General features: G+C 52.6%; 1 protein-coding gene across 2 annotated transcripts in view; it reads left to right on the top strand.

Annotated features, from left to right (window-relative positions):
* Positions 1-26,441, top strand: part of NCS1 (neuronal calcium sensor 1) — a 65,929-nt gene extending 39,488 nt beyond the window's left edge. For both annotated transcript variants that reach the window (XM_023216943.2, XM_031934084.1), the window contains exons 3-8: positions 7,029-7,167; positions 8,940-9,018; positions 11,640-11,728; positions 12,078-12,155; positions 15,654-15,769; positions 22,797-26,441. In XM_023216943.2, the coding sequence (XP_023072711.1) occupies positions 7,029-7,167; positions 8,940-9,018; positions 11,640-11,728; positions 12,078-12,155; positions 15,654-15,752 (484 nt within the window). In that variant the 3' untranslated portion in view covers positions 15,753-15,769; positions 22,797-26,441. The remainder of the gene's footprint in view (positions 1-7,028; positions 7,168-8,939; positions 9,019-11,639; positions 11,729-12,077; positions 12,156-15,653; positions 15,770-22,796) is intronic.
* Positions 26,442-26,743: the final 302 nt, after the last annotated feature.

The following is a 26,743-nucleotide window of genomic DNA, read 5'->3' as shown; positions in this document are numbered from 1 at the left end:
TTCTTTTCTTTTCTTTTCTTTTCTTTTCTTTTCTTTTCTTTTCTTTTCTTTTCTTTCTCAGTCTCGCTCTGTCACCCAGGCTGGAGTGCAGTGGCCGAATCTCAGCTCACTGCAAGCTCCGCCTCCTGGGTTTACGCCATTCTCCTGCCTCAGCCTCCTGAGTACCTGGGACTACAGGCACCGCCACCTCGCCCGGCTAGTTTTTTGTGTTTTTTAATAGAGACGGGGTTTCACCAGGTTAGCCAGGATGGTCTCGATCTCCTGACCTTGTGATCCGCCCGTCTCGGCCTCCCAAAGTGCTGGGATTCTCTTTTTTTTCTTTTGAGACAGGGTCTGGCTTTGTTGCCCAGGCTGGAGCATAGTGGTTTGATCATAGTTCACCACAACCTCAAACTTTTGGGCACAAGGGACCGTCCTCCCTCAGCCTCCCAAGCAGCTAGGAGGACAAACACAAGCCACCGCACCCGGCTTCACTAATTTTTTTTTTTTTTTTTTTTTTGTGGAGAGATGGGGTCTCGCTATGTTGCCCGGGCTGGTCTCAAATTCCTGGGCTCGAGTGATCCTCCCGCTTCAGTCTCCCAAAGTGCTGGGATTCCAGGTGTGAGCCACCCCACCCGGCCTCCTGTTTTATATTACAGAGTTCCTGCATGCTCAATGCCACCAGTGAAAATAATCATGGAGATTCCCAATCATAATGATAGTCATAGGGACCCCTCTGCCACCCCTTTCTCCTGCACGCATGAAGCACCTGTCTGAAGTTGGGGGCCTGCACGGTGGACCCTCAGAGCCATCCATCCTCTGGAGCCTGGAGATGCTGGGGCTGGTCTCCGAGATCCTGCCCTGAACCCCTGACCATGCTGAGCACCTTGAGTTGCCAGTCTGCAGGGAGGCTCGGGATAGCAGGTTGCTCCTGGTGCCATGTCTACGCCCCTGCCCCGGCCTGGCCTGAGCCAGCAATGATGCTGGGACTCCTGTCCCTTCCACTGTGGATCTGGAATCAAGCAGAAGATATGGAAGAAAACAGGCCTGTGGAGGACTTTCGGCCTCCACCGAGCTGTCAGAGAGGTGGGCAGAGCCAGGAGAGCCGGCCCCTCTCTCCCCTTCCTGATACCAAGCTCAGAGGCAGCTCCCATTCTGGAGTCTGGGCTCTGGTCCCGGCCACCTCGTTGGCTAGCTGTGTGACTCTGACATTAACTGAGTGGCTACTATGTTTGCCAGGCACAGAAGTGGGTGGTGCAGGTTTGGAGGTGAACTAGAAGATAGGGTTCCTGCCTCAACGGCCCATACGAGGCACTGGCCTGTCACTACACAAGTCACTCAAATCATTCCTGAGGCACAGCTGCTCGAGGTGCCACCAAGGCCCAGCCAGGGGATGGCGTGCTGGGAGTGTGTCCTGGAGTGTGACTCAGCCTGGGGTCGTCAGAGGGCCTTCTCTCAGGAAGATGCTGTGGTGCTGAGAAGGAAGCGGTGAGCGGAGTCAGGCAGGTGAGGAGGAGGGGGAAGAGCAGACCATGCAGAAGACATCCGCATGGACGCCCTGAGCCAGGAGAGGCCTTCACCTCTAGAAACCTTAGTTTCTCCATTGGTAAAGTGGGCGGGATTGGCCTCGCCTCCTGGACGTTGGGACGATGGGACAGAATCATACCCGGAAAGCACAGAGTCCCGTGACTGGCTCTCAGGTCTCCTGAATAGCTGTTAGAATCACAGATGCTTATGGCGGATCCCCTGAGCTCGTGGGGGTCCCCAGAGACCATCTGGTCCAGTGGTTCTCAACCTGAATGGTTCTGCCCCCGAGGGGATATTTGGCAATGTCTGGAGACACTTGGGATTGTCCTAACCTGGGCAGGGGGTGCTACTGGCATCTGTCCGGTAGAGGCTGGAGACGCTGCTAAACGTCTACCATGCACAGGACAGGCCTCCACGACAGTGACCTGGCCCTGAATGTCAGGAGTGCTGGGGTGGGGAAACCCTGATCTAGTATGAGCCACTTACTTTACTTACAGGGAAACTGAGGGGCGCTGTGGGGAAGGGGTTTGCTTAGGGTCCTCTCCCAGCATGACAGCTTAGGGCCAGGCCAGGGACACAGGCTCGTGTCCCGGCACCAGAGCAGGCCTGGCGGCAGCCTGTCTGAAGGAGAGAGGGAGGGACTGGCAGGAGGGGAGGGAGGAGGCCCGGGCCTGTGGGAACCTGACCCTGGACCAGGGGTGGGGGATGGAGTCACATATCTCAGGCATCCTGGGGACAGAATTCTTGGGCATGATCTTCATCATAAGCCAGCATCTCACTCGGGTGCTCACTGCAAGAGGGGGTGTGCAGCCGCTTCAGGGGGTCCTGACTCAGCCAGCCGGTGGCAGATGGGTCGCATGTCAGGCTGGGACCATGGCGTGAAATCCCAGCCTCAGAGCTGTGATTTGCAGGGTGGTAGAGGCCTGGGGGCGGCTGGGGTGTCTGGAAAGGTTCAGACCCCCCCATCCCGTCTCTCTGCTCCAGTTGAGGCAGGCTCCCTCCTCCACCTTCTGATGATGAAGAGGGGGTTACGTAATGTTTGGGTAGCAGTCGCTTTACCCATGCGCTTACACGGGGGCGGTGCAGCCTGGCTTGCTGGAGGGGTGGGTGAGGCAGGGAGGGAGCCTGGGAGGCAGGAGCCCTGGGTCTGAGCCTTGTTTCTGCTGGTGACTTGCTGTGTGACTTTCAGCCTGTCTCTCTCCCTCTCTGGGCCTATCTCCATACACAAAGGGTGGGAGCACATCACTGATTTTCTTTTCTTTTCTTTTGTTTTTTTGAGATGGAGTCTCACTTTATCGCCCAGGCTGGAGTACAGTGGCATGATCTCGGCTCGCTGCAACCTCTGCCTCCCGGGTTCAAGTGATTCTCCTGCCTCAGCCTCCCGAGTAGCTGGGGTTACAGCAGACATCTGCCATCAGGCCTGGCTAATTTTTGTATATTTAGTAGACATGGGGTTTCACCATGTTGTCCAGGCTGGTCTCAAATTCCTGACCTCAAATGATCTGCCCACCTCTGCCTTCCAAAGTGCTGGGATTACAGGCATGAGCCACCACGCCTGGCCACACATCAGTGGTTTTCTAACTGTGCCCACAGAGCTCTTAGGTCTCCGCCAGGGTCTCTGGATGTCCCTGTTCCATGGGGCTCAGGAAGAAGAAGCCAGACACCAACTGGGCTCTTGCTCCCTCCGCCCCTGCCTGGCAGTTTGTGTTTCTTCATTCACCTCACCAGACAAACATGCCCCAGGTCCATGTTTCATGCCAGGCCTCATGCGGGTCATCAGGGCACGGCGGTGTCAGGGGGCCTATGTTCCGGTGGGCGACTGACCTGGAGGCACATATGGTAGAGCGTGGTCCACGCTCTGCTGGGACGGACGAGCGGGCAGGGCTGCAGAGGAGGTCCCGAGGCCTCAGACCTGGGGCTGGGCCGTCTTCCTGAAAGAAGCAGCATCTAAGCTGGGGGCCTGGCAGGACACTGGATGGGCCCATGTTAAAGAAAGCGAGATTCCGACGCTTCTTAAAATGGCCAGGAAGGCTTCGTTCGGGACTCTTGTGATAGGTGTCAGGACTGTCACAACCCGGGAGAGAGTGGACTCAGCTCCAAATGCGAGGAAAAGTGAGGCTTCACAGCCAATGAACAGGTGAGGGGTCAGCGGATGGAAACTAAGAGGAGGCCTCCAGGGCAGGCGATTCCTGCTGAACTGACTGGTCAGGCTGATGCTGGAGGCCGGACAAGAACTCACACACGAAGCAGGGATGAGGAACTTGATCAGATATCGTGGGGGTGGGGATTCTGGCTACACCGACTTAGGATTCTTGCTACAGCTGGGCCAGGCAGGCCGGAGCCAGGGGACAGGTTGAGGCCAAGTGAGAAGAGGGCTCAGAGGAGCCTGTCTGAAGTCTGGGTGTGGAGTATGGGGTGTTTGACAGGAGGAAGCTGGAACATCAGGCTGGGCACCCTCTCATGGGCATTGCCTCGTGGGGGGCTTCTTGGGGCCCCTGCTAATGGCATGGAAGGGAGCTGGGACCCCACAGTGATTACCTCTGCAGGGGTAACCAGATAGGCCCCCAAAGGCTCCCCACTGAAGCCGGTTTCCCTCTGCAAAGACCTTCACTGCCAGCCTTCCACAGATGCTCACTGTGCTGGCGCTGTGCACAGCCTCCGTCTCTTTAGAGCAGTCCCTTGTGAGCCATCTGCAGGGATGCTTTTGGGTGCCTTTTATTTTGTCTTTATTGTTTTTAATAACCTTTTAGAATCACTCAAGTAACACAGAGTCATTGTGGATAAGTTAGAAGAAGGTTTGCACGAAGAAGAAGGAACCACCTGGCATCCAGAGAGGTCTGGTGACAGCTGGGTGTGCCCCCACATGGGTCATTAGGTCCTGGTGCCAGGCATGTTCCCTCTCCTGCCCAGGGGCCCATCTTGGCCTGGGGGTCTGGGGTCATGGGCCAGGCTGAAACAGAAGAAACTCAAAAGAAGCAGGGAGAAGGCAGCTTTAAGGGCCAGGAGCGGGGTGGCTGGGTCCCTTCCTCCTGCTGTGGGAAGGGACCTGAGATCCATGTGCTTTGCTTCCTTCTTGCTTGGCCGATCCAAGCAGGAGCTCAGAACAGACCTCAGGGCTGAGCAGAGGTCAGTAGACCCCGAGAGTCCTGCCAGGCTGCCGGGATTCTGGGTGGGCCTGCGGACATCACATGCATGGGAGGGACGGATGCTGGGGTCGCACACTGGCCGGCAGGGCAGAGGACAGGACAGGCGGGGTGGGCTCCGAGTCTCACGCGTTGCTGTGGACCTGATCTCTTTGTGCCTCAGTGCCCGCATCTGTGAAATGGGATGGTTGGGCCGACCTGCCAGGGGAACCACCCTGTCAGCACAGTGCCGGGGTTTGGGCTGCTATCATGGGCTGTTACAAAGGCCTGTGGTTCCTGAGCCAGGACCTACCACCCTGGGCCTCTAGTGCCCTTCAAGGTGTTCTGGGGTGGGGACAGGGAAAGGTGCAGAGGGCTGGCCTATCCACGGCCTCCTGCTTGCTGTGGGCGCTATTGGGATGGTCATGAGCCTGCTGTGGTCTGACTCAAGAAGAACTGCCCTTCCTCCCACATCCTGCTCCATCTTCTCTGTCCTCCCCCATCCTCCTCCTCCCCTCAACCGCCTTCATCCGGCAGCAGCAGCCACAGTACTGGCAGGAGGCTGGGTGCCTGAGCTTCACCATTCAGGCCACAGAATTTTCAGGGTGCCACCCCTGGGTGCCCCACCTGTCCCTTCAGGGCCTCGTGTGCCCAGGGTCCCTTCCAGTCCCTTAGATTCCTCTTCACTGGGGAGGTGGACGGTGACTTTTCCATGTGCATCCTCTCTGTATGGGCCCTAATCACAGCGCCGCACGCACCATGCACGGTTCTCCCAGAACCCTCTCCGATGTCTGAGGGAAGGGTGGAGGCTTTGTGTGAGTCACATTAAAATGGGGGACAGTGGGACTGTGTGAAAGTCTTTGGTGATCTGGCTTCTCTGAGCATCGGCCTCTTTGGTATTCACCTTCGATCCCACCTCAGCTGTAGTCTGGGCTCGAGGACTTGCAAATGTCTTCCTCTCTCTGAGCCTGTTTCTTCAGCTGTAAAATGGGCTTCCTCGGCCACGCACTGTGGCTCACGCCTGTCATCCCAGCACTTTGGGAGGCCGAGGCGGGCAGATCTCCTGAGGTCAGGGGTTCGAGACCAGCCTGGCCAACATGGCAAAACCCTGTCTCTACTAAAACGACAAAAATTAGCTGCGTGTTGTGGTGCATGCCTGTAATCCCAGCTGCTCGGGAGGCTGAGGCAGGAGAATCGCTTGAACCCAGGAGGTGGAGGTTGCAGTGAGCTGAGATCCTGCCACTGCACTCCAGCCTTGGTGACAGAGTAAGACTATCTCAAAAAAAAAAAAAAAAAAAAGCTTCCTCATAGTACCTTCTCACAGGGCTGTTAGGGGCATTCTAGAAGAATAAGGTGTGCAGAGTTCCCAGTCGGGTCAGGCCCTGCAAAGGTGATAGCTGGTGTTGGTGACAGCTGACCTCTCTCTGGCTTGCTGTTGTGGAAGTAGTCGTCCTCGGAGGAGTGCGTGTTTCCCTGGAGGTGGGGTGGGAGGGGTGGTTAAACTGCCGACAGGAACCAGCTTGTGAATTGGTTTAGAACAACACATATTTAAGTTCACAGTTCTAAAGATCACACTCTTGACTCGTTTTTGTGCTGAACCCTGTGGTTACATGCACCATGTCCCCTGATACCAACAAGAGGGGTCTGAGAACCATCCCTTTTTATGGATGAGAAAACTGAGGCTCAGACAGGCGAGGGCATTTGCTCGAGGCTGTACAGTGAGTGAATGGCAGAGATTTGGCCTGGGATTGGGAGTGCAAAGCCTTCCCGGCGTCAGCCGCCTAGGAGTCTGGAGGGTTTTGTGCTGGGCACCGGGGCTGCAGGGTGGACAAGTCCAGTTGGAACAGCCAGGGTCCCCCCATGCTGTTTACTAAGTTCCCTGGGAACAGAGGCTGAGGGGCGGGGTGTGGGCATGTGGGAGGAGCCACCTGCCGGCTCCATATGGTGGTCTACCCACCAGCACCAGCAGCGGCCCACCCAGCCTGATGCCAGGAGGGGCTCAGCGGAGAAGCTGGGGAGGTGGGAGGGTCTCGTGCAGGCCTGCGGCTTCGGGGAGGCCGTTCATGTGACTCTCGTTTTAGCCCCCTCAGGTGGAGCACAGGGTTGGGTGGCCAAGTGCTCACTCTGTGTGCAGTATCCAGGTTAATTCCTTTGTCAGTTCGTAACCTCCTTATGCAGACGAGGCTAGGAGAGGTGAAGTCTGTATCCAAAGTCACTCCGCTAGTGAGAGGCAGAGGTGGGACTGCGCCTGTGCCTCTCAAGTCCAGGTCTGTGCCCATGGCCCCATGTGGCACCATCTCTTTGGACAAGGAACCACAGCTTTCCTTTCCTGGGCGATGTTGGTGGGTGGGTGATGTTGGCATCTCCTTTACCCTCTCTGACCTAGTCTGCTGCCTCCAGGTACAAAGGCTTCATCAAGGACTGCCCCAGTGGGCAGCTGGATGCAGCGGGCTTCCAGAAGATCTACAAGCAATTCTTTCCATTCGGAGACCCCACCAAGTTTGCCACGTTTGTTTTCAACGTCTTTGATGAAAACAAGGTGAGCTGGGGATTGATGCGGCCTGCGTCAACCTGGAGCCTTTTCCCTCCTGCAGCAGCTGGCTCAGCTCCTGTGGGTACCCGCAGCGCCTCCACACCCACTCTCTCCTGCCGATGTTCCCTTCTAGAGAAGGAACACACACACGACTGCATGCTGAGATGCACAGATACACAGTCGCACATAAATGCATGCACATGTACGTATGCAGACACACACACAATAAACACAGATGCATCCAAATGCATGCACATGCGTGCACACATATGTACACCCACACATATGCTGACATGCACATCCAAGCGCTCACACAGACGTGTATGTGCACATGCAGATGAATGCCATGCACACATGTGGGCACACATACATGGAGATGCAGCCACACATGCGAACACACCTGTGTATTCACACAGTGCACGCAAACACACACATATGCACACAATGCATGGACTTACAGGTCCACACACGTGTACACACAGAGAGACATATACACATGTGCATATGTATACAGTGCACACACATGCATGTATACACATGTACACCCTGACATTTCTCTTACAAGCATAAAATGCAAGTAACTCCCATGATAACAGGATTAATAATAATAACCAATATTTCCTGAACGTTTACTATGTGTAAGCTCTTTGCGTGGATTCTTTTTTTTTTTTTTGAGACAGAGTCTCGCTGTGTCACCCAGACCGGAGTGCAATGGTGCAATCTCGATTCACTGCAACCTCCACCTCCTGGGTTCAAGCGATTCCTCTGCCTCAGCCTCCTGAGTAGCTGGGATTACAGGCGCCCATCACCACACCTAGCTAATTTTTTTTATTTTTTAGTATACATGGGGTTTCACCATATTGCCCAGGCTGGTCTCGAACTCCTGACCTCAGATGATCCACCCGCCTTGGCCTCCCAAAGTGCTGGGATTATAGGTGTGAGCCACCGTGTCCAGCCATACATGGATTATTTTTAATAAGGTCTTACAAGCACCTGGGAGCTGCGTATTTTAATACCCATTTTGTAGGTCAGGAAACTGAGGCTCTGGGAATCGTAAGCTATAGGATCTTTTGTTCCTGGCTTTTTCCACTCAGCATCATGTTTTCAAGACTTACCATGTGGTAGCTTGTGTCACCTCCGGGCAGCGGCTGCACCCACAGCTGTTGGGTTATCTGCGTTGACCCTGATTTGTCCTGCAGTAGCATTTGAGGGTGGATTTACTGTCACTTGTCTGTGTACCCCCTGCTGCTGGCACCACGGAGGTTTCTATTTTATCCCACCCCCAGCTTCTCCCAGGTACCCCCAGGCTGGGAGTCACATTCCTGACCCTGGGAAGGGCTCTTCCTTTCTTGGGCCTCAGTTTCTTCATTTGCAAATAAGAGGTGGAATTAAACAACCTGCAGCGGCCTTCCCTCTGCAAAAGCCCGTGAGCCCACAGCTCTAGGCCGAGGGGCTTCCAGGCTGTTGCTGAGAGGAGTGCAGGCGTTGGTGCTTCTGGCACCTTCTCCCATCAGGAGTGGAGTCAGCCTCAGCCCTTCTTCCTGTGCCTCCTTCCTGGCCTCTTCCACTTCTAACCCCCGACACAGTCCCCCAGCCTCTGCTCCCTACCCTTTCCTCGCCTCGCCACCCATTGCTTCAAGCCTGTCCTCTCCACCTGAACGTCCATTGGCCACGATGTCTGGAGCCTGCGACTGCCCCTCGCCCGTCCCTGAGATTCAGCCTGACCCAGTGGCCTGGCTGGCACTGACCGAGGCCATCCCCTCTCTCTCTCCGGTCAGGACGGGCGAATCGAGTTCTCCGAGTTCATCCAGGCGCTGTCGGTGACCTCGCGGGGAACCCTGGATGAGAAGCTGCGATGTAAGTCCTGCCCCCTTGGCCCTGTGGGGCAGCAGCTGGAGGGCCCAGGTCAGAGAGAGGCAGCCCTCGGCCCTCACCAGGCAGGGGTGCCAGACACCCACCGTAGTGACCACAGATGGCGTCCCAGCTGCGTCTGCAGAGGGCAGGCCTGGGCCCTGGGCAGGTGGCCCTCACATAACCACGTAACTAGGCCAGCCCGACTGTCCAGGGTTCACAGAGCAGCACAGACATCTGTGCTTCCAGGTGGGAGGGTTTCCTGGAGGCGACCGGCGGCAGAAGGAGGCTCGCTGAGGCAGGTGGACAGGGAGGGCTGGGGGCAGAGGCTGGCAGGAGCCTTGGCTGCACTCAGGCAGGTGTAGACCTGGGCAGCAGGAGGGGCAGTGGGGACCCAAGACCCAAGTTCAGTGCCGGACCCACCTCTTTCGTAGCCATTGCTTTGATTCTTGCTTACAGTCATTCACTTGCTCATTCATTCATTCACCAAATAACGTCTGAACACAGCCACGTGTTGGTACCAGGGATCCACTAGGGGATAAGATAGACAATGTAGACGGGTCCCTGCTCTCAGGGCGATCAGTCTAGAGCGGCAGCAGGATTAAAAAAAAAAAAAAAAAAAAAAAACTCAGGCAACTGCAGGCGACGAGGAGAGAGGGAGTCATGAGCAGGGGAGGACCTGCCTGGCAGGCGCGGAGCTGGGGATGAGAGGAGCTGGGGAGGGTGTGTAAGGCTCCAGTCAGGGGGCCCGCCTGTGCGAGGCCCGGTGGAGGGAGGCTGAGAGGGAGATGAGAGGGGAAGTCGTGCGTGCCCCTGGCGGCATTAGCAGGAACGCAGGGTGCATGGAGGGGAGGGAAGATGGAAACCAGCTGGCCAGAGCTCCCTGCTGGGTAAGACTTTCACACTTCATTCCGTTGGCAGCGAGAAGACCCTGCAGTTTCTTTTTCTTTCTTTCTTTCTTTTTTTTTTTTAAGAAATAAAAGAGAATTTTATTTATGCAAAAGCTCCTCCTCCCAATGCACTATTTTATTTTCTAATGTTGACTATAGTGGGCCACACCATAATTGTGGGATCAGAGTGGACTGTGGGGAGGAGGCGGGGACTGGAGTCGGGGGAAGGAGAGGGGAGCTCCTCTGGGCCACATCCCAGGCCCCCGACTCTCCCACGCACTCAGCTCCAGCCACTGAGGCCTCAGCCCTGGAAGCCCAATGCCCCATCCCTTTATTTAATTTTATTTATTTATTTATTTATTTATTTATTTATTTATTTATTGGTTGATTGATTGATTGATTGATAGACAGAGTCTCGCTCTGTCACCCAGGCTGGAATGCGATGGCATGATCTCAGCTCACTGCAATCTCTGCCTCCCAGGTTCAAGCAATTCTCCTGCCTCAGCCTCCCAAGTAGCTGGGATTACAGGCACGCACCATCACACCTAGCTAATTTTTGTATTTTTAGTAGAGATGGGGTTTCGCCATGTTGGCCAGGCTGGTCTCAAACTCCTGACCTCAGATGATCCACCCGCCTCAGCCTCCCAAGGTGCTGGGATTACAGGTGTGAGCCCCCGTGCCTGGTCCTGTTATTTTTAATTTATGTATATATATATATACACACACACACACACACACACACACACAGAGCGAGCGAGTGAGAGCGAGAGAGAGGGAGAGAGAAAGTCTTGCTCTGTCACCCAGGCTGGAATGCAGTAGTTCGATCTCGGCTTATTGCAACCTGCGCCTCCTGGGCTCAAGCCATCCTCCCACCTCAGCCTCCCAAGTAGCTGAAACTACAGGCACCTGCCACCACACCCGGCTAATTTTTGTATTTTTAGTAGAGACGGGGTTTCACCATGTTGGCCAGGCTGGTCTCGAACTCCTGACCTCAGGTGATCCTCCTGCCTTGGCCTCCCAAAGTGCTGGGATTACAGGGGTGAGTCACTGTGCCTGGCCCTGTTATTTTTAAATATATATAATAAATAAATATATTATATATAATATGTAATATATAATATTGTATATAATATTATGTAACATTATATATGTATAACATTATATACATTATATATGTTATATATAACATATATAATAATATATAACATTATATATAATATATAATATATAGAGAGAAAGAGAGAGAGAGAGAGAATTGCTTTGTCACCCAGGCTGGGGTGCCATGGCTTGATCTCAGCTTATTGCAACTTTCACCTCCTGGGCTCAAGCCATCCTCCCACCTCAACCTCCCAGGTAGCTGGAACTACAGGTGTGCACCACCATGGCTGGCTAATTTTTGTATTTTTGTAGAGACGGGGTTTTGCCATGTTGTCCAGGCTGGTCTCGAACTCCTGGGCTCAAGCAGTCCACTCACCTCAGCCTCCCAAAGTGCTGGGATTACAGGTGTGAACCACTGCACCCAGCCTTGCAATGGGGTGTGTGTGTGTGTGTGTGTGTGTGTGTGTGTGTGTGTGTGTGTATGTCCCTGTCTATCCTGATGTAAATATTAGTTGACCTGATGAGGAATGGGCCATCCAGTCACTGACTTCATGTTGGCGTGCAGAGAGGAGGGGCGAGTTGAAGACCCCTCCCCACTGCCCCAGCTCAGGATCACTCAGCACTGCTGCTTGCTTATAGGGGCCTTCAAGCTCTACGACTTGGACAACGATGGCTACATCACCAGGAACGAGATGCTGGACATTGTGGACGCCATTTACCAGATGGTGGTGAGAGGCTGGGTCCTGTGTGGTTAGGGATGGTAGGAGGGGCAAAGCCAGTGACGAGAGAGAGAGAGAGAGCAGCTGTGCAGCCATGTTCCTGCCCAGGGTGGAAGCAGGGGTCACTGGCTGAGCTGTTTTGTTTGTCTCTGCCTGGGCAGGCAGGCAGGCAGGCAGGAGCCGGCAGATAGTGGGGCTGGGGTGTGGGATGTTCCAGGGCAGAATGGCAGGGATGGGGAGGGGAAAGAAGAGGGGGTGGCCCTCATCTGGAAACTGCCAGGTCTGGGGGGCAGATGTGTGGCCAAGAGCCCTAAGCCCAGAGTGCCAGGGCCCAGCCCCGCCTTGTCCATCCCTGCAGGGGAATACTGTGGAGCTCCCAGAGGAGGAGAACACTCCTGAGAAGAGGGTGGACCGGATCTTTGCCATGATGGACAAGGTGAGGTGGGGGCGGGGCTGGTCCTGGACCAGGGAGGCAAAGTGTCTATGGCAGGAATTGGAGTCCCTGGAGGCTGGGCCTGGCTTTGCTGCCAGCCCCCTCCATGGCTCACGGCAGGTGGCATGTGTCATATCCAGGCTCAGCAGCTAGCCCTATCCAGTGTCCAGAGTCTTAAGTCAGTTTGCTCAGCATGTTTTCTTTAATCAACCAAAGTCCTTAGCCTTTTTTTCGTTTGTTTGCCGTGGACCCCTTTGGCATTCTGGAGAAGCCTACGGACTTCTCAGAATAATGGCTTTAAGTGCATAAAATAAAATCCATAAGATCAAAAAGGAAGCTGATTATTTTAGAAAACAGCTGTCAGAGTATTTTTAAAAAAGGATCTGTGATGTAGCATTCTGCGAGCTGCTTTCTTAATGCATTCACTAAGATGTGGTGGTGAGTCCAACAACCCCCGAAATTGCGAGCTGTAATATCTGCAGCAACTGGGGTGTGTTATGAAAAGACCTGTGACCCCTACTATCGACAGATCACAGGCACTGCAGGTCCTGTTGGAGACCATCACCTAGGTTTCCATCAAAGGAAAACCTACATTTCAGTTAGAGGTTAGTGAAAAGAAAGACTGATTTTTTTCCCCCAAGTTCACAGACCTGCTGACTTCTATTCACAGGCTCAAGGTTAAGAAACCTGTCTAAAGGGAACCAAAGGCCAGGCGTGGTGGCTCACACCTGTAATCCCAGCACTTTGGGGAGGCCGAGGCAGGTGAATCACCTGAGGTCAGGAGTTTCAGACCAGCTTGGCCAACATGGTGAATCCCTGTCTCTACTTAAAAAAAAAATCCAGCGGCCGGGCACGGTGGCTCAAGCCTGTAATCCCAGCACTTTGGGAGGCCGAGACGGGCGGATCACGAGGTCAGGAGATCGAGACAATCCTGGCTAACACGGTGAAACCCCGTCTCTAATAAAAATACAAAAAAACTTAGCCAGGCCTGGTGGCGGGTGCCTGTAGTCCCAGCTACTCGGGAGGCTGAGGCAGGAGAATTGCTTGAACCTGGGAGGCGGAGCTTGCAGTGAGCAGAGAGTGAGGTCGAGTAGGAGGTCTCCGTGGCCTTTTTCTTGTGGTCTCACGGGCTTCCTAGAGAGATGGTCCGGGGAAGGGATTCTGGCCCAAACCGTCCCCTCCCCAAGAGACCCACTAAAATGCCTCCTTCTGAGCCATGTCCAGCCCCCTGTCGGGTCTCCCAGGGTCCAATGTGGGCTGCTCCAGGGGCAGTTTAAATGCCCTCCCAAGAGCGACCCCAGACCCCAACACTGCACTCCAGCCTGGGCAACAAGAGCGAGATTCTGTCTCAAAAATAAAATTAAAAAATTAATAAAAAAAGGAACCATAGACACTGGGGCCTACTTGAGAGTGGAGAGTGAGAGGAGGGTGAGGCTGGAAACCCTCCTATTATCAGGTACTGTGCTTATCACATGGGTGACGAAATAGTCTGTACAGCAAACCCCCACAACACAGGATTAACCTATATAACAAACCTGCACATGGATCCTTGAGCCTAAAATAAAAACCTAAAAAAAGGGACTCCAAAAAAGTAAGGAATCCTTCTTTAAATCAAACTTTTTTAAAACTAAAATAACTTAAATGTAAATTTGAAATAATGACATTAGGGAAATCCAGGTGTTACGTGCCTTCAGCAAAATAATATAAAATGGCCGGGCACAGTGGCTCACACCTGTCATCCCAGCACTTTGGGAGGCCAAGGCAAGTGGATCACTTGAGCTCATGAGTTTGAGACCAGCCTGGACAACGTGATGAAACCCCGTCTCCATAAAAAATACAAAAATTAGCTGGGTGTGGTGGTGTGCACCTCTGGTCCCAGCTACTCAGGAGGCTGAAGTGGGAGGATGACTGGAGCCTGGGAAGCCAAGGCTGCAGTGAGCCGTGATTGTGCCATTGCACTCCAGCCTGGGTGACAGAGTGAGACGCTGTCTCAATAAATAAATAAATCAATAAATAATCATAGAAATTCCTGTAACGCAGGGCTGCTTATTATATTCTGTCTGGAGACAGCTGTTTGCCCTAAAAACTTTGAGCCTGAGGCCTGTACTTTCTTAATTAAAAAAGGGAGATTAGCCCATGTTGGAGGAGCTGCAGAGACATACTGGCTTCAGACCCAGCTGGACTCTTGGTAATGATCAAAAGATTTATCGGCCGGGCGCGGTGGCTCACGCCTGTAATCCCAGCACTTTGGGAGGCCGAGGCAGGCGGATCACGAGGTCAGAAGATCGAGACCATCCTGGCTAACATGGTGAAAGCCTGTCTGTACTAAAAATACAAAAAATTAGCCAGGCGTGGTGGCGGGCGTCTGTAGTCCCAGCTACTCAGGAGGCTGAGGCAGGAGAATGGCGTGAACCCGGGAGGCGGAGCTTGCAGTGAGCCCAGATCGCGCTACTGCACTCCAGCCTGGGCAGCAGAACGAGAGTCCGTCTCAAAAAAAAAAAAAAAAGATTTTTCAACAGTGTGTGGAGCACAGAATAATAAGTTTCCCACGGTGTCCTTCCACGTGGCTTAAGGCCAAGGCCACGCACTCGTTACCGTCCCCCTCTCTGCTCCTCCCTCATTTTGGGAAACAGCACAGACCCTGTAGTCACACTGACTGGGGTGTGAATCTGACTTCCCCATTTCCCAGCCCTGGGGTCTGGGTAGGTGACGGAGCCTCAGCTTCCTCACTAGTAAAATGGGGATGAGAGCAGCATCCCTCCTCTTGGCTTGGCCGTGAGGGTTCCATGCACTGAGGGTCACGCCGTGCTTGGTGTGTGTCCCGTACGCAGCCAGCGATCCCCGAGCATGGCTGGGCTGTGCTCGTCCGCATTGTGGTCGGCGCTTGCCCTCTCTGGATACCCGGGGTCGAGTAGGAGGTCTCCGTGGCCTTTTTCTTGTGGTCTCACGGGCTTCCTAGAGAGATGGTCTGGGGAAGGGATTCTGGCCCAAACCGTCCCCTCCCCAAGAGACCCACTAAAATGCCTCCTTCTGAGCCATGTCCAGCCCCCTGTCGGGTCTCCCAGGGTCCAATGTGGGCTGCTCCAGGGGCAGTTTAAATGCCCTCCCAAGAGCGACCCCAGAGAACTGCATGAGGCTCTCAGCCTTGTCGATGACTCACATTGATGGAGGTTAATAGCATTAACCATGATGTGTGTGGAGTTACGGGGCACTTCCAGGTGGTCAAGCACAGAGCTGTCACCCCAGTGCCTGGAGGAAGCCAGGTAATTACCCTCCATCCCCAGGTGAAGAAACATGCCCAGGGAGGTGGGCCACCGCCCAAGGCTACCCTGCCCTGAGTGCCAAGGTCTGTCTGGTGCTGGCTGCTTATAGGCCCAGAGCCATGTTGTCTCCCTCCTGATCTAACCTTGGAAGGGCTCTTGGGACCGGCCCTGGGCTGAGCTTGTCCAGAGTCCTCTCCTGGGAGTCTCTGCGCCCTCAGCCACCTCTCTCTGCTCACAGAATGCCGATGGGAAGCTGACCCTGCAGGAGTTCCAGGAGGGGTCCAAGGCAGACCCGTCCATAGTGCAGGCGCTGTCCCTCTACGACGGGCTGGTATAGTCCCGGGCCGGAGCTGGGTGAGTACGGACTCGGGGCCTGGGGTGGGTCTGGGATGGGTCAGGGGTGAAAAGCCAGCAGCAGGACACCTAGGTTTGGCAGGTAATGACCTGGGTCTCTGGGGGTGTTGGGGTCAGCCCAGCGAGGACATAGCTGAGAGGAGGAGGCTGGAAGGGGGGCCTTCAAATTGGTCAGAGCTCCTGTGTTTGGATCATTTTTTCTGTTTTTTCTTTTTTGAGACGGAGTCTCGTTCTGTTGCCCAGGCTGGAGTGCGATCTCGGCTCACTGCAAGCTCCGCCTCCCGGGTTCACGCCATTCTCCTGCCTCAGCCTCTCGAGTAGCTGGGACTACAGGCACCTGCCACCACGCCCGGCTAATTTTTTTGTATTTTTAGTGGAGATGGGGTTTCACCGTGGTCTCGATCTCCTGACCTCGTGATTCGCCCGCCTCGGCCTCCCAAAATGCTGGGATTATAGGTGTGAGCCACTGCGCCCAGCCTGGATCATTTTTATAGACCCATATCAGCCTGTGAGTTTGCTTGAACAGAATTTTTCTGGGTGGGCCGGGCACGGTGACTCACGCCTGTAATCCCAGCACTTTGGGAGGCTGAAGCAGGCGGATCACCAGGTCAGGAGTTCAAGACCAGCCTGACTAACATGGTGAAACCCCATCTCTACTAAAAATACAAAAATCAGCCAGGCGTGGTGGTGCGCACCTGTAATCTCAGCTACTTGGGAGGCTGAGGCAGGAGAATTGCTTAAACCCAGGAGGTGGAGGTTGTAGTGAGCTGAGATCGTGCCACTGCACTCCAATCTGTGTGACAGAGTGAGACTCCATCTCAAAAAAAAAAAAAAAGAGGCCGGGCGCGGTGGCTCAAGCCTGTAATCCCAGCACTCTGGGAAGCCAAGACGGGTGGATCACGAGGTCAGGAGATCGAGACCATCCTGGCTAACACGGTGAAACCCCTGTCCCTACTAAAAAATATACAAAAAACTAGCCGGGCGAGGTGGCGGGCGCCTGTAGTCCCAGCTACTCGGGAGGCTGAGGCAGGAGAATGGCGTAAACCCGGGAGGCGGAGCTTGCAGTGAGCTGAGATCCGGCCACTGCACTCCAGCCCAGGCGACAGAGAGAGACTCCCCCCAAAAAAAAAAAAAAAAAAAAAAAAGAAAGAAAAAGGAAAAGAAAATAAGTGTCCTGGGTGGAAGACACTTTGAAAATCAGTTCCCAACCAGGGCCAGGGTCCTGGGAGAACAATTTCTTATCCCCTCTCTGAGCAGCCGGACGAAGACCTAAGCTCCTAGCTGTCACAGAATGATAGCACGCCTGGCAGAGGCCCCTGTTGCTGGTAGAGAGCTGTTTCCCGTCTTGCCTTCTCCTCTCCTCTCCCCTCTTTTCCTGCCTATTATTTGTGGAGTGTTCGATGTTGTCTGCAGAGAGCGGGTGTGAATAACGTCCAAGGTCTTGTCCAGAGATCAACGTTCTTGTCCACATCCTGGTGTGCCAGTGGATGCCTGCTGTTGGTGTATATATGTAAGGGTAGAATTGCTGGGACATAGAGTGTGTGTAATATTTAGCTTTGGTAGTTACTAGCCAACAGTTTCCAAAGTGGATGTGCTGTTTTATAGTCCCACTAGTAGTGTATGAGAGTTCCAGTTGCTCCACATCCTCGCCAACATTGGGTATTTTCTGTCTTTTCAAATTTTAGCCATTTTTGTGAGTACGGACTAATAACTTGTTCTAAGTTTACTTTGCATTTCTCTGATGAGCAGTGACATTGAATGCCTTATTATAAGTGTATCACCCATTTTAATGTGCTCATTTGTGACGTGCTAGGTTAGTTATCCATTGCTACATATTACAAACAGCAGCTTAAGAACAAACAGGAATTTGGCACAGTTAAGCTGGGTGCCTCTGGCTCAAGGACTCTCAGGAGTATGCAGCTCACCTATCATTAGGGTTTGCCCGGGTCTATCCTGGATTTAGCAGCACAAGTTCCACGTTCTAGGAAACTCCTCAGTCTTGGGAAAATTGGGATACTTGTCAGCCATTGGCCAGGGCAGTGGTCTCATCTGAAGGTTTGGCTGGCAGCAACCTGCTTCCAAGATCACTCATGTGGTTTGTCAGCCTTGTTCCCTTTGCCATGTAGACACCTGCACAGGGCTGCTTCACAACATGGCTGCCACCTTCCCTCAGAGCTTTCCAAGAGAGAAAGAGCCAGGATGAAAGCCACTATCTTTTTATAGCATAATCTTGGAAATGACATCTATCATTTTTTCTTTTTGTTTCTTTTTTTTTCTGCGACCAGGTCTCACTCTGTCACCCAGTCACCAGGTCATGGCTCACTGCAGCCTTAACCTCCCAGACTCAAACGAGCCTCCCATCTCAGCCCTCAGCTTTCCAAGTAGCTGGGACTACAGGCATTTGCCACCATGTCTGGCTAATTTAAAAAAATTTTTTTTTTTTTTTGGTAGTGTAGAGCTCACCGCATTGCCCAGGCTGGTCTTGAACTCTTGACCTCAAGTGATCCTACTACTTCAGCCTCCCAAAGTGCTGAGATTACATGTGTGAGCCACTGCACCCAGCCATAGATTGGATTTTGAATGCTAAGTCACCTTGCATTCTTAGAATAAACTCCACTTTGCCGTGATGTGTTATTTTTTACGTATCATAAAATTTGATTTGTTGACGTTTTGTTTAGGAGGTCTACACTGTTTTTTTGTTTCTTTTTCCTTTTTTTTTTTTTTTTGAGACAGGGTCTCACTCCATCACCCAGGCTGGAGTGCAGTGATGGGATCTCGGCTCAGTGCAGCCTCTGCCTCCTGGGTTCAAGCAATTCTCCCTCAGCTTCCCAAGTAGCTGGGACTATAGGCACCTGCCACCACAGCGCCTGGCTGTTTTGTATTTTTAGTAAAGATAGGGTTTCACCAAGTTGGCCAGGCTGGTCTGGAACTCCTGACCTTAGGTGATCCACCCATCTCAGCCTCCCAAAGTGCTGGAACTACAGGCATGAGCCACCATGCCTGGCTGGGCCTACACTGTTTTGAAGTGTCTAATATTATTATTATTATTATTTTTCACAAGAAATCTTTTTTCACTGAAGAGACATTAGAAAATATGTTTTATGAGAAAACCTCAATTAAAAAGTTTATTTTTAAAAAACACCTTATATATGACTCAGATATAATCACAGTGAGCATTTTAGTGTCCACAGTGATTTTAAAATAATTGAACACTTCCAAAACCTCACACGCAGTAAACTGAGTCACACAGAAATACATAATTAAAACCAATTTATAAACGAACTATCACTGTTATTAATATTTCTTTCTTTCTTTTTTTTCCAAGATGGAGTCTCCCAGGCTGGAGTGCAGTGGCGTGATCTCAGCTTACTGCAACCTCTGTCTCCTGGGTTCAAACAATTCTTGTGCCTCAGCTTCCCAAGTAGCTGGGATTACAGGTGCTCGCCACCACGCCTGGCACATTTTTGTACTTTTAGTAGAGATGGGGTTTCACCATGTTGGACTGGCTGGTCTCGAACTCCTGACCTTGTGATCCACCCGCCTTGGCCTCTCAAAGCCCTGGGATTACAGGCATGGGCCACTGTGCCCGGCCAATATTTCCACCATAGAAATGCTTGACATGTACCTTGACACATCCCATGGTGAATGCTGATCCATTGTCTAATTTTTCACAGTCCCCTTTTGCAAATCACCACGTCATGTTATTTCCATGACAAGCTTGTCAAAGTGACAAGAGCCTTCCCGTGATGTAATCCCCCTTTCTATTAGCTCTGCTGGGAAATGGCCTTCTTTCTTCTATAGGGCTGTTCCTTGTGCCTACGCTGTAGTAATTATATCCAATTTGTGTTCTATCATTTTAATGATTTATTTGCCTCCTCAGGTTCCTAATAGCTCATAATTCCTAGATCACTTGCAGTTATGTAAGTCATTGACTTATTCAGAAACTGAGATGAGGTTTATTTTCCACATCATTAAATGTTGAGCCATCATTTTTCATAGCTGCATAATGCTCCATCACATGGCTGGGCCATAATTTAACCAGTTCTACCGTGTTGGACACTCAGGTTTTTGGGAATTTGGGGAAGATGTTAAAAAATTATCTATTATGGGCCAGGCACAGTGGCTCATACCTATAACCCCAGCACTTTAGGAGGCTGAGGCAAGTGGATCACTTGAGGTTAGGAGTTCAAGACTAGCCTGGGCAACATGGTGAAACCCCATCTCTACAAAAAATATAAAAATCAGCCAGATGTGGTGGTGGGCACCTGTAATCCCAGCTATTTGGGAGGCTGAGGCAGGAGAATTGTTTGAACCTGGGAGGTGGAGGTTGCAGCCGAAATCATTCCACTCTACTTCAGCCTGGGCGACAGAGTGAGACTCTGTCTGAAAAACAAAACAAAACAAATTATCTATTATGGAAACATTCATACACAGTGGTAGAGAGAATAGTGTAATGCTGGCCGGGTGCAAGTGGTCACTCACACCTATAATCCCAGTGCTTTGGGAGGCCAAAGTGGGAGGATTGCTTTAGGCTAGAAGTTCGAGTCCAGCCGAGGCAACACAGAGAAACTGTCTCTACAAAGAATATAAAAATTAGCCAGGTGTGGTGGCACATACCTATAGTCCCAGCTACTCAGGAAGCTGAGGCAGGAGGATCGCTTGAGCCCAGGAGTTAAAGGCTACAGTGAACTAGGATTGTATCATTACACTCCTGCCTAGGTGACAGTGTGAGACTCTATCTCTTAAAAAAAAAAAAAAAAAAAAAGTGTAATGTTTTGTACCCATCACTCAGCTTCCGAATCCCCAGTTCCCTGCCAATCTTGTACCATCTGTGCCCTCCCCCTCCCACCCCCACTCCTGTTATTTTGAAGCAAATTCAAGACATCATCATACTTAATCCATTTCAAAGTGTATTTCTAAAAGATAAAGATTCTTTAAAAAATTCATAAAGCAGAAAAATCAATAATTCCTTAATATCCTCTGATCTCTAGTTGCTATTCTAGTTTTCTGTTATCTCACCTTTTTTTTTTTTTTTTTAAACTGAAATCAGACTCAGAATAAAGTCTACCCATTGCAATTGGTCGATAGGTCTCTTAAATTTGTTTAGGCTACGTGCAATGGCTGACACCTGTAATCCTAGCGCTTTGGGAGGTCGAGGCATGTGGATCACTTGAGCCCGAGAGTTCAAGACCAACCTCGGCAACATGGTGAAACCCTGTCTCTACCAAAAATACAAAAATGAGCTGGGCGTGGTGGCACGTGCCTGTAGTCCCACTTACTCAGGGGTGCTGAGGCAGCAGGATTGCTTGAACCAGGGAGGTTGAGGCTGCAGTAAGCTGAGATTGCACCACTGCACTCCAGCCTGGGTGACAAAGTGAGATTTTATCTCAAAAAAAAAACCTTTTAAATTTTATTTATTATTTATTTATTTTTTTGAGATGGAGTCTCACTCTTGCTGCCCAGGCTGGAGTGAATGGTGTGATCTCGGCTCACAGCAACTTCTGCCTCCCAGATTCAAGCGATTCTCCTGCCTCAGCCTCCTGAGTAGCTGGGACTACAGGCACGCACCACCACGCCCAGCTAATTTTTGTATCTTTAGTAGAGACGGGGTTTCACCATGTTGGCCAGGGTAGTCTCGAACTCTTGAACTCAGGTGATCTGCCTACCTTGGCTTTGCAAAGGGTTGGGATTACAGGCGTTAGTCACCTCACCTGGCCCGAGTATTGATTTTGGGTTCTTCGGGTATATACCTAGGAGTGGAGTTGCTGGGTCATAGGGTTAACTCTATGTGTAACTTTGTGAGGAACCACCAAACTGAGCTCTAAAGTAGTGACAGCATTTTGCATTCCCACCAGCAATGGACAGAGGTTCAGGTTTCCCCACATCCTTGCCAACACTTGTTATTTTCCATGAAAAAAAAAGGATAGCCATCCTAGTGGGTGTGAAGTGGTTGCCTCACTGTGGTTTTTGTTGTTGTTGTTGTTGTTGTTGTTGTTTGAGACAGGGTCCCACTCTGTCACCCAGGCTGGAGTGCAGTGATGCAATCTCGGCTCACTGCAACCTCCGCCTCCCAGGTTCAAGTCATTCTCCTGCCTGAGCCTCCCAAGCAGCTGGAATTACAGATGCGCGCCACCATACCCAGCTAATTTTTGTATTTTTGGTAGAGACTGGGTTTCACTGTGTTGGCCAGGCTGGTCCTCAGCTCCTGGCCTCAAGCGATCCTCCTGCCTCGGCCTCTCAAAGTGCTGGATTTACAGGTTTGAGCCACTGCTCCTGGCCCTCCCTGTGGTTTTGATGTGTGTTTCCCTAATGACCAGGGATGTTGGACATCTTTTCATGCGTTTATCGACTGTTCTATGCGTTGTTTTTAATGGCTTGTAAACTGTTTTATCCTGTGGGTATGTCCGAATGTATTCTACCACTCCCCTGATACTGGACACTTAGATTGTTTTCTCTGCTTCCATTTTTGTTTACTGTTTTCTGCTATTACAGATGATGCCGTGGTAAACTTTTATTTATTAAGGATAATTATAGAGTGGGCACAGTGCCTCACACTTATAATCCCAGCACTTTGGGAAGCTGAGGCGGGTGGATCATGAGGTCGGGAGTTCGAGACCAGCCTGGCCAAGATGGTGAAACCCTGTCTCTACTAAAAAATACAGAAAAAAAAAAAAAAATTAGCCAGGCGTGGTGGCAAGTGCCTGTAATCCCAGCTACTTGGGAGGCTGAGGCAGGGGAATCACTTGAACCCGGGAGGCGGAGTTTGTAGTGAGCCGAGATTGTGCCACTGCACTCCAGCCTGGGTGACAGAGCGAGACTCCAACTCAAAAAAAAAAAAAAAAAAAAAAGAAGAACCCAATGGGTGCCTCAGATGTTATGCACATTTTTAGGACTTCTGACATAGAATGCCGCCTTACCCTCTATCGACCTTCCTGCCAGCTCCTTATGCCTATCCTCTGTGGCCAGACCTTAACTCGTATCCCCTGTGGCTGGATCTTAACCCATCTTGCCTCCTTGTGTCTTCCAGATGCCTGGGAACCACTCACCTCCTTCTGTGCCATGAGGCCACCTCAGCCCCGATACCAACCCCGTGCGTCCACCCAGCCTTCTTCCGTGTCCACACACAACCAGCTGCCCTTGACCCGGGAGGCCCTGGCTCTCCTCTCCCCTGTCCTGCACCCATCCCCCGCCTGAAGCCACCGGCTCCAATTGCCAGCAACCTCTGCTTGTCCGGAAAATGACAACACGAAACGGAAAAGGCTACAGCCCTCTGCAAAACCAAGGACTTGGCTGCCTCGCAGGCAGCCTCTCCGTTCCTCCTGCTCTCTTGCGCGTGTGCTTTTGTTTTTTATTTCGAACAGACGTTTTAAAAGAAAAAAAACAACTACCTTCTGTCCTAGAAGACACAGACTGACAGATGGGGCGAAGGCCTGGGGACCTCAGAGAACTCTTGCCTTGCCCTCGTCCCTCGTCCTTCGGCAGCCGGAGAGGCTGTAGGTGGGCTGAGGGTGTCTGGGGGTTCTGCCTGGTCAACGTTATTTGTCGTCCCATCTTTTAGCAGCAAAACCACCTGCGTGGCTAGGATGATTAATTATGAGGATGATGATTTTTTTGTGATAACAGTATTGTGCTTTTTGTGGGGAAAGTGAGGTTTTTTTTTTTTTATATATACATATATAATTGATATCTTTTATTTATTGGTTGTTAACTGTTGCTGCTGCCTGGTGTGTCCTGAGCTCCCAGGGCTGCGGGCCCACCGTTTACATGTGCACGCCCTGACCCACCTGCCCACGCTGACTTGGGAGGATGGTGGCCTGCAGCGGCCAAGAAGCCAAAAAAAATTTTTTTTTTTTTCAGATACTGTGTTTGATTTTTGGAGAGGGGAGAGGTGGAAATTCCTAAATGGCTAATGCACTGTTCCCTCCAGCCCGAATGCCTCCTGCCGAACCCCTTTGCCACTGTCCCCCCATCCTTGTTCTCCTCTGGGTCCATAACATTTTTTCCGAGGATGAACAGGGGACATCTTTAGGTTTTTCAACTCTTGCTTTGGTGTTTGCTGCAGCATGGAAAACAGAGCGCCTAAGGCTGGGAGCCAGAAGAAGGGAAATTGGGTACCCAGGCAGAGTCGGGAGAGGTAGTCTTCGAAGTTAAGTTAGCAGAAATAAAGGGGACGCCCGCCTACTTGGGCTGGGGAGGGATTTGAAGATAGTTCATGACTCTCTCCTGCTCTGCCTTCCCGCCTTCCTATCTGCTTTTTCCAGTAAACTGCATGGCGTCCTTCCCTGGCCCTCTCTTGGCTCAAAGGCTGGGAAGGAGGAAAGGAGAGAAGAGTTCCGGGCAATCCCATCAAGGTAGTCCCTACTCCTGGGGCTGTGGTCCACAGGTCTTCACAGAGGCTTCCAGCTCTGCCTGCCACTGAGGCAGGCGCATTCCCAGGACCATCCCCAGGAATGTGAGGCCACCCTGGGTCAGAGGTAGGAGCCCGAGGCCCGGCCTTTGCTCTTTGATTGTGGGCAGCCTCCTGCCCTCTCTGGGTGTCAGTTGCCCCGTCTGCAGAGTGAGGAGGCCTGGGCTGGTTGGTCTTGAAGGCCCTTTTCCATGCTGACATGGTGTCATTCTAGGCCTGGGGTTTAGTTTCCTGTGGCTGGTGATTTGTGTGGTTAAGTTTGCTCGACCCCAACAGCCTCAGGGACTGTCTGAGTCACAGCATAGCCCCTATTGCGTGGCTGCTGGTGTGTGGGGTCTGTTCCAACAGATGGATGTGTCATATGGCACACCTTGTCCCTTCCCGCAGCATTTCCTGGTCCCCGCCAGGCCCCTGAGCTCCCTTTGGGGCCCAGAAGGAGTCCTTGCCCAGGGAAGGCTTGAGGTGAGAAGCCGCTTCTCAGACTGTCAGGGCCAGGCCTGGGTCTAGAATTCTTGCTGCTGCTTTGCAAAGTCAACAGCCTATCATCCCATCCCATGTTTTAGAGGGGACACTTTGGTCCTCGGTTCCCACCCTCAGCAAGCAGGCCTCCAGCCCGAGGAAGGCCTCCGCTGGAGCGACGTTGCTATGTGGGGCTGCGTGGCTGTTCCCCTTGGCTGGAGCATTCAGCCAACCCCAGCATCACCCCTTCAGCCCCCTAGGGCTGCATGCTGGCCCCACTATAACCCCCCTCCCCCACCAACATCCTGCAGGGATGAGGTCAGTGGTTCCACCTTCACAGGCCACTTTGAAGGGCGGATTCTTTGAGGCCCCTGCCGGTCGGCTCCCTGCTCAGCCACTGGCCTGGGCTACCTGGGACTCAGCACCAATGGCTGAAGTTTCTCAGCCGGGCTCTGACCTGGGGTCTGGGGCAGGGGATGAACATGGTGACTCGGGGCTGAGAGGATGAAGGAGGTCTTTCCCAGGTCCAATTACTTTTCTTTGGCCTCTGCCTGAGGCTCGATTTGCCTCTCTGGTCCAATGGGACTGACACTGTTGTACAGCTTGGCCTGTGGCTGAGGGTGTCTGGGGTTAAGCACGTGGACCCCTTCGGTGTGTCCGGCCTTCCTCCATCATCCTGCCCTTTGGCCTTTTGGTTTGAAGCCACAGGTGTGGCTTCTGGCCTTAGCAGACGGTATCCTTGCGGACCGCAGCCCAGCGTGCCGGTGGGCCCACACCCTGAGCCAGCCCAGAGCTGCCGGAAGGGCCACCCTTCCCGGCCCTGGTGGGGCGCTGGACACTGGCCGTTTTCACTGGAGGTTGCCCAGCAGGGACCGACCTCTGCCCCTTCTTGTCCCCAGGCCTCTAGCTGCAGTGATACTGCAGAATCCTAAGCCAGGTGCCTCCTGAGCAGCCCGTGCGCCTCTCCACAGTGGCGTTTGCCACCCAATGCGGCTCCTTTCAGATGCTCTGATGCAGAGGGCACGCCCATAGTGCCTCTGCAGAGCCTCACACTGGGGCCAGGGCAGGCACCAGCCCCAGGCAGCCAGTCGGCCACGGCCTGGCGTCTTCCTCGTTGCGTCTGCTCCTCACTTTGTGTTGATGCTGACTTAGAAGAATGTTCCGATTTTCCATGATCTAAGCAGGCCACGTTTAAAATAACATCAAGGCAAGCGTACGTGTCATCCTCTGTACTGACATCTCTTCCCCTGAAATGCTTTTCAATTTGACAGCCCATTTCCTAGACAAGTGCACCTGGGGTTTCAGGAACTTTGTCTCTTTTGGGAGGGGGTTGGTGGGGAGGTCAGGATGCCTGGGATCCCTTCCTGGAGAGGCAGCTTCTCTCTGGAAAAAGCCTCCATTCCCTGCCCGCCAGGCAGAAAGTCACCCTGTCCCCAGCGCGGTTTCAGCGTTTGATTTTAAGGGATCTAAGGAAGCGCGGCGCGCCCCCTGGTGCTGGTGAGCCGCCAACGCACCTGGGGCTGCAACCCCACCGGACGGGTGGTCGGGTGGTCGGGTGGTCGGGAGGGAGGCTGGAGTGGGGAGGTGAGGAGGGAGCTGTGAGTCCTCAGAGGCCGTGGGCCACCACATTTCTGGCAGCGTTTCCCAGACACCCCTCTGCTAGGCCATCCCTGGATAGCAAGTGAATTAACTTAAGGGCACTGTGATGGGAAGCCTTGCCCCCCCCCCCCTTTTTTTTTTTTTAATATCTGCGGAATAAACCCACTGGTTAATTTTTGAATGAATAAAAGGCTTTTGTTGAATAAACAGCTGGTCCCATCTTCTGTCTTGGCATCTTAGCATCCAGGCTGAGGCTCTGCCCCTTCTCCAGGATGTTGTAGCCCTGAGTCGCCCTCCCCAGCCTGCACAGTCCCCCGTTGTCCCTGTTTCTGCAGCGGTCCCCGGCCCGAGGGAGGCCCACCTCACTCCCAGCCTGACTCAGTGGCCGGCTTCCTCCAGGACTTTGCACAAGTCACTTCTGCTCACTGGGTCTCAGTTTCCCCATCCCTTGGATGGGAGCAAGAGTTTCTGCTGGGCCTGCCTCGCAGGGGCCTGGTGAGACCCGAATG

This window comes from Piliocolobus tephrosceles, chromosome 14 (genome assembly GCF_002776525.5).
Source record: "Piliocolobus tephrosceles isolate RC106 chromosome 14, ASM277652v3, whole genome shotgun sequence".
NCBI classification, from domain to species: Eukaryota; Metazoa; Chordata; class Mammalia; order Primates; family Cercopithecidae; genus Piliocolobus; species Piliocolobus tephrosceles.
Note: the sequence above shows the minus strand (reverse complement) of the source record. Positions and strands in the feature narration are given on the sequence as shown.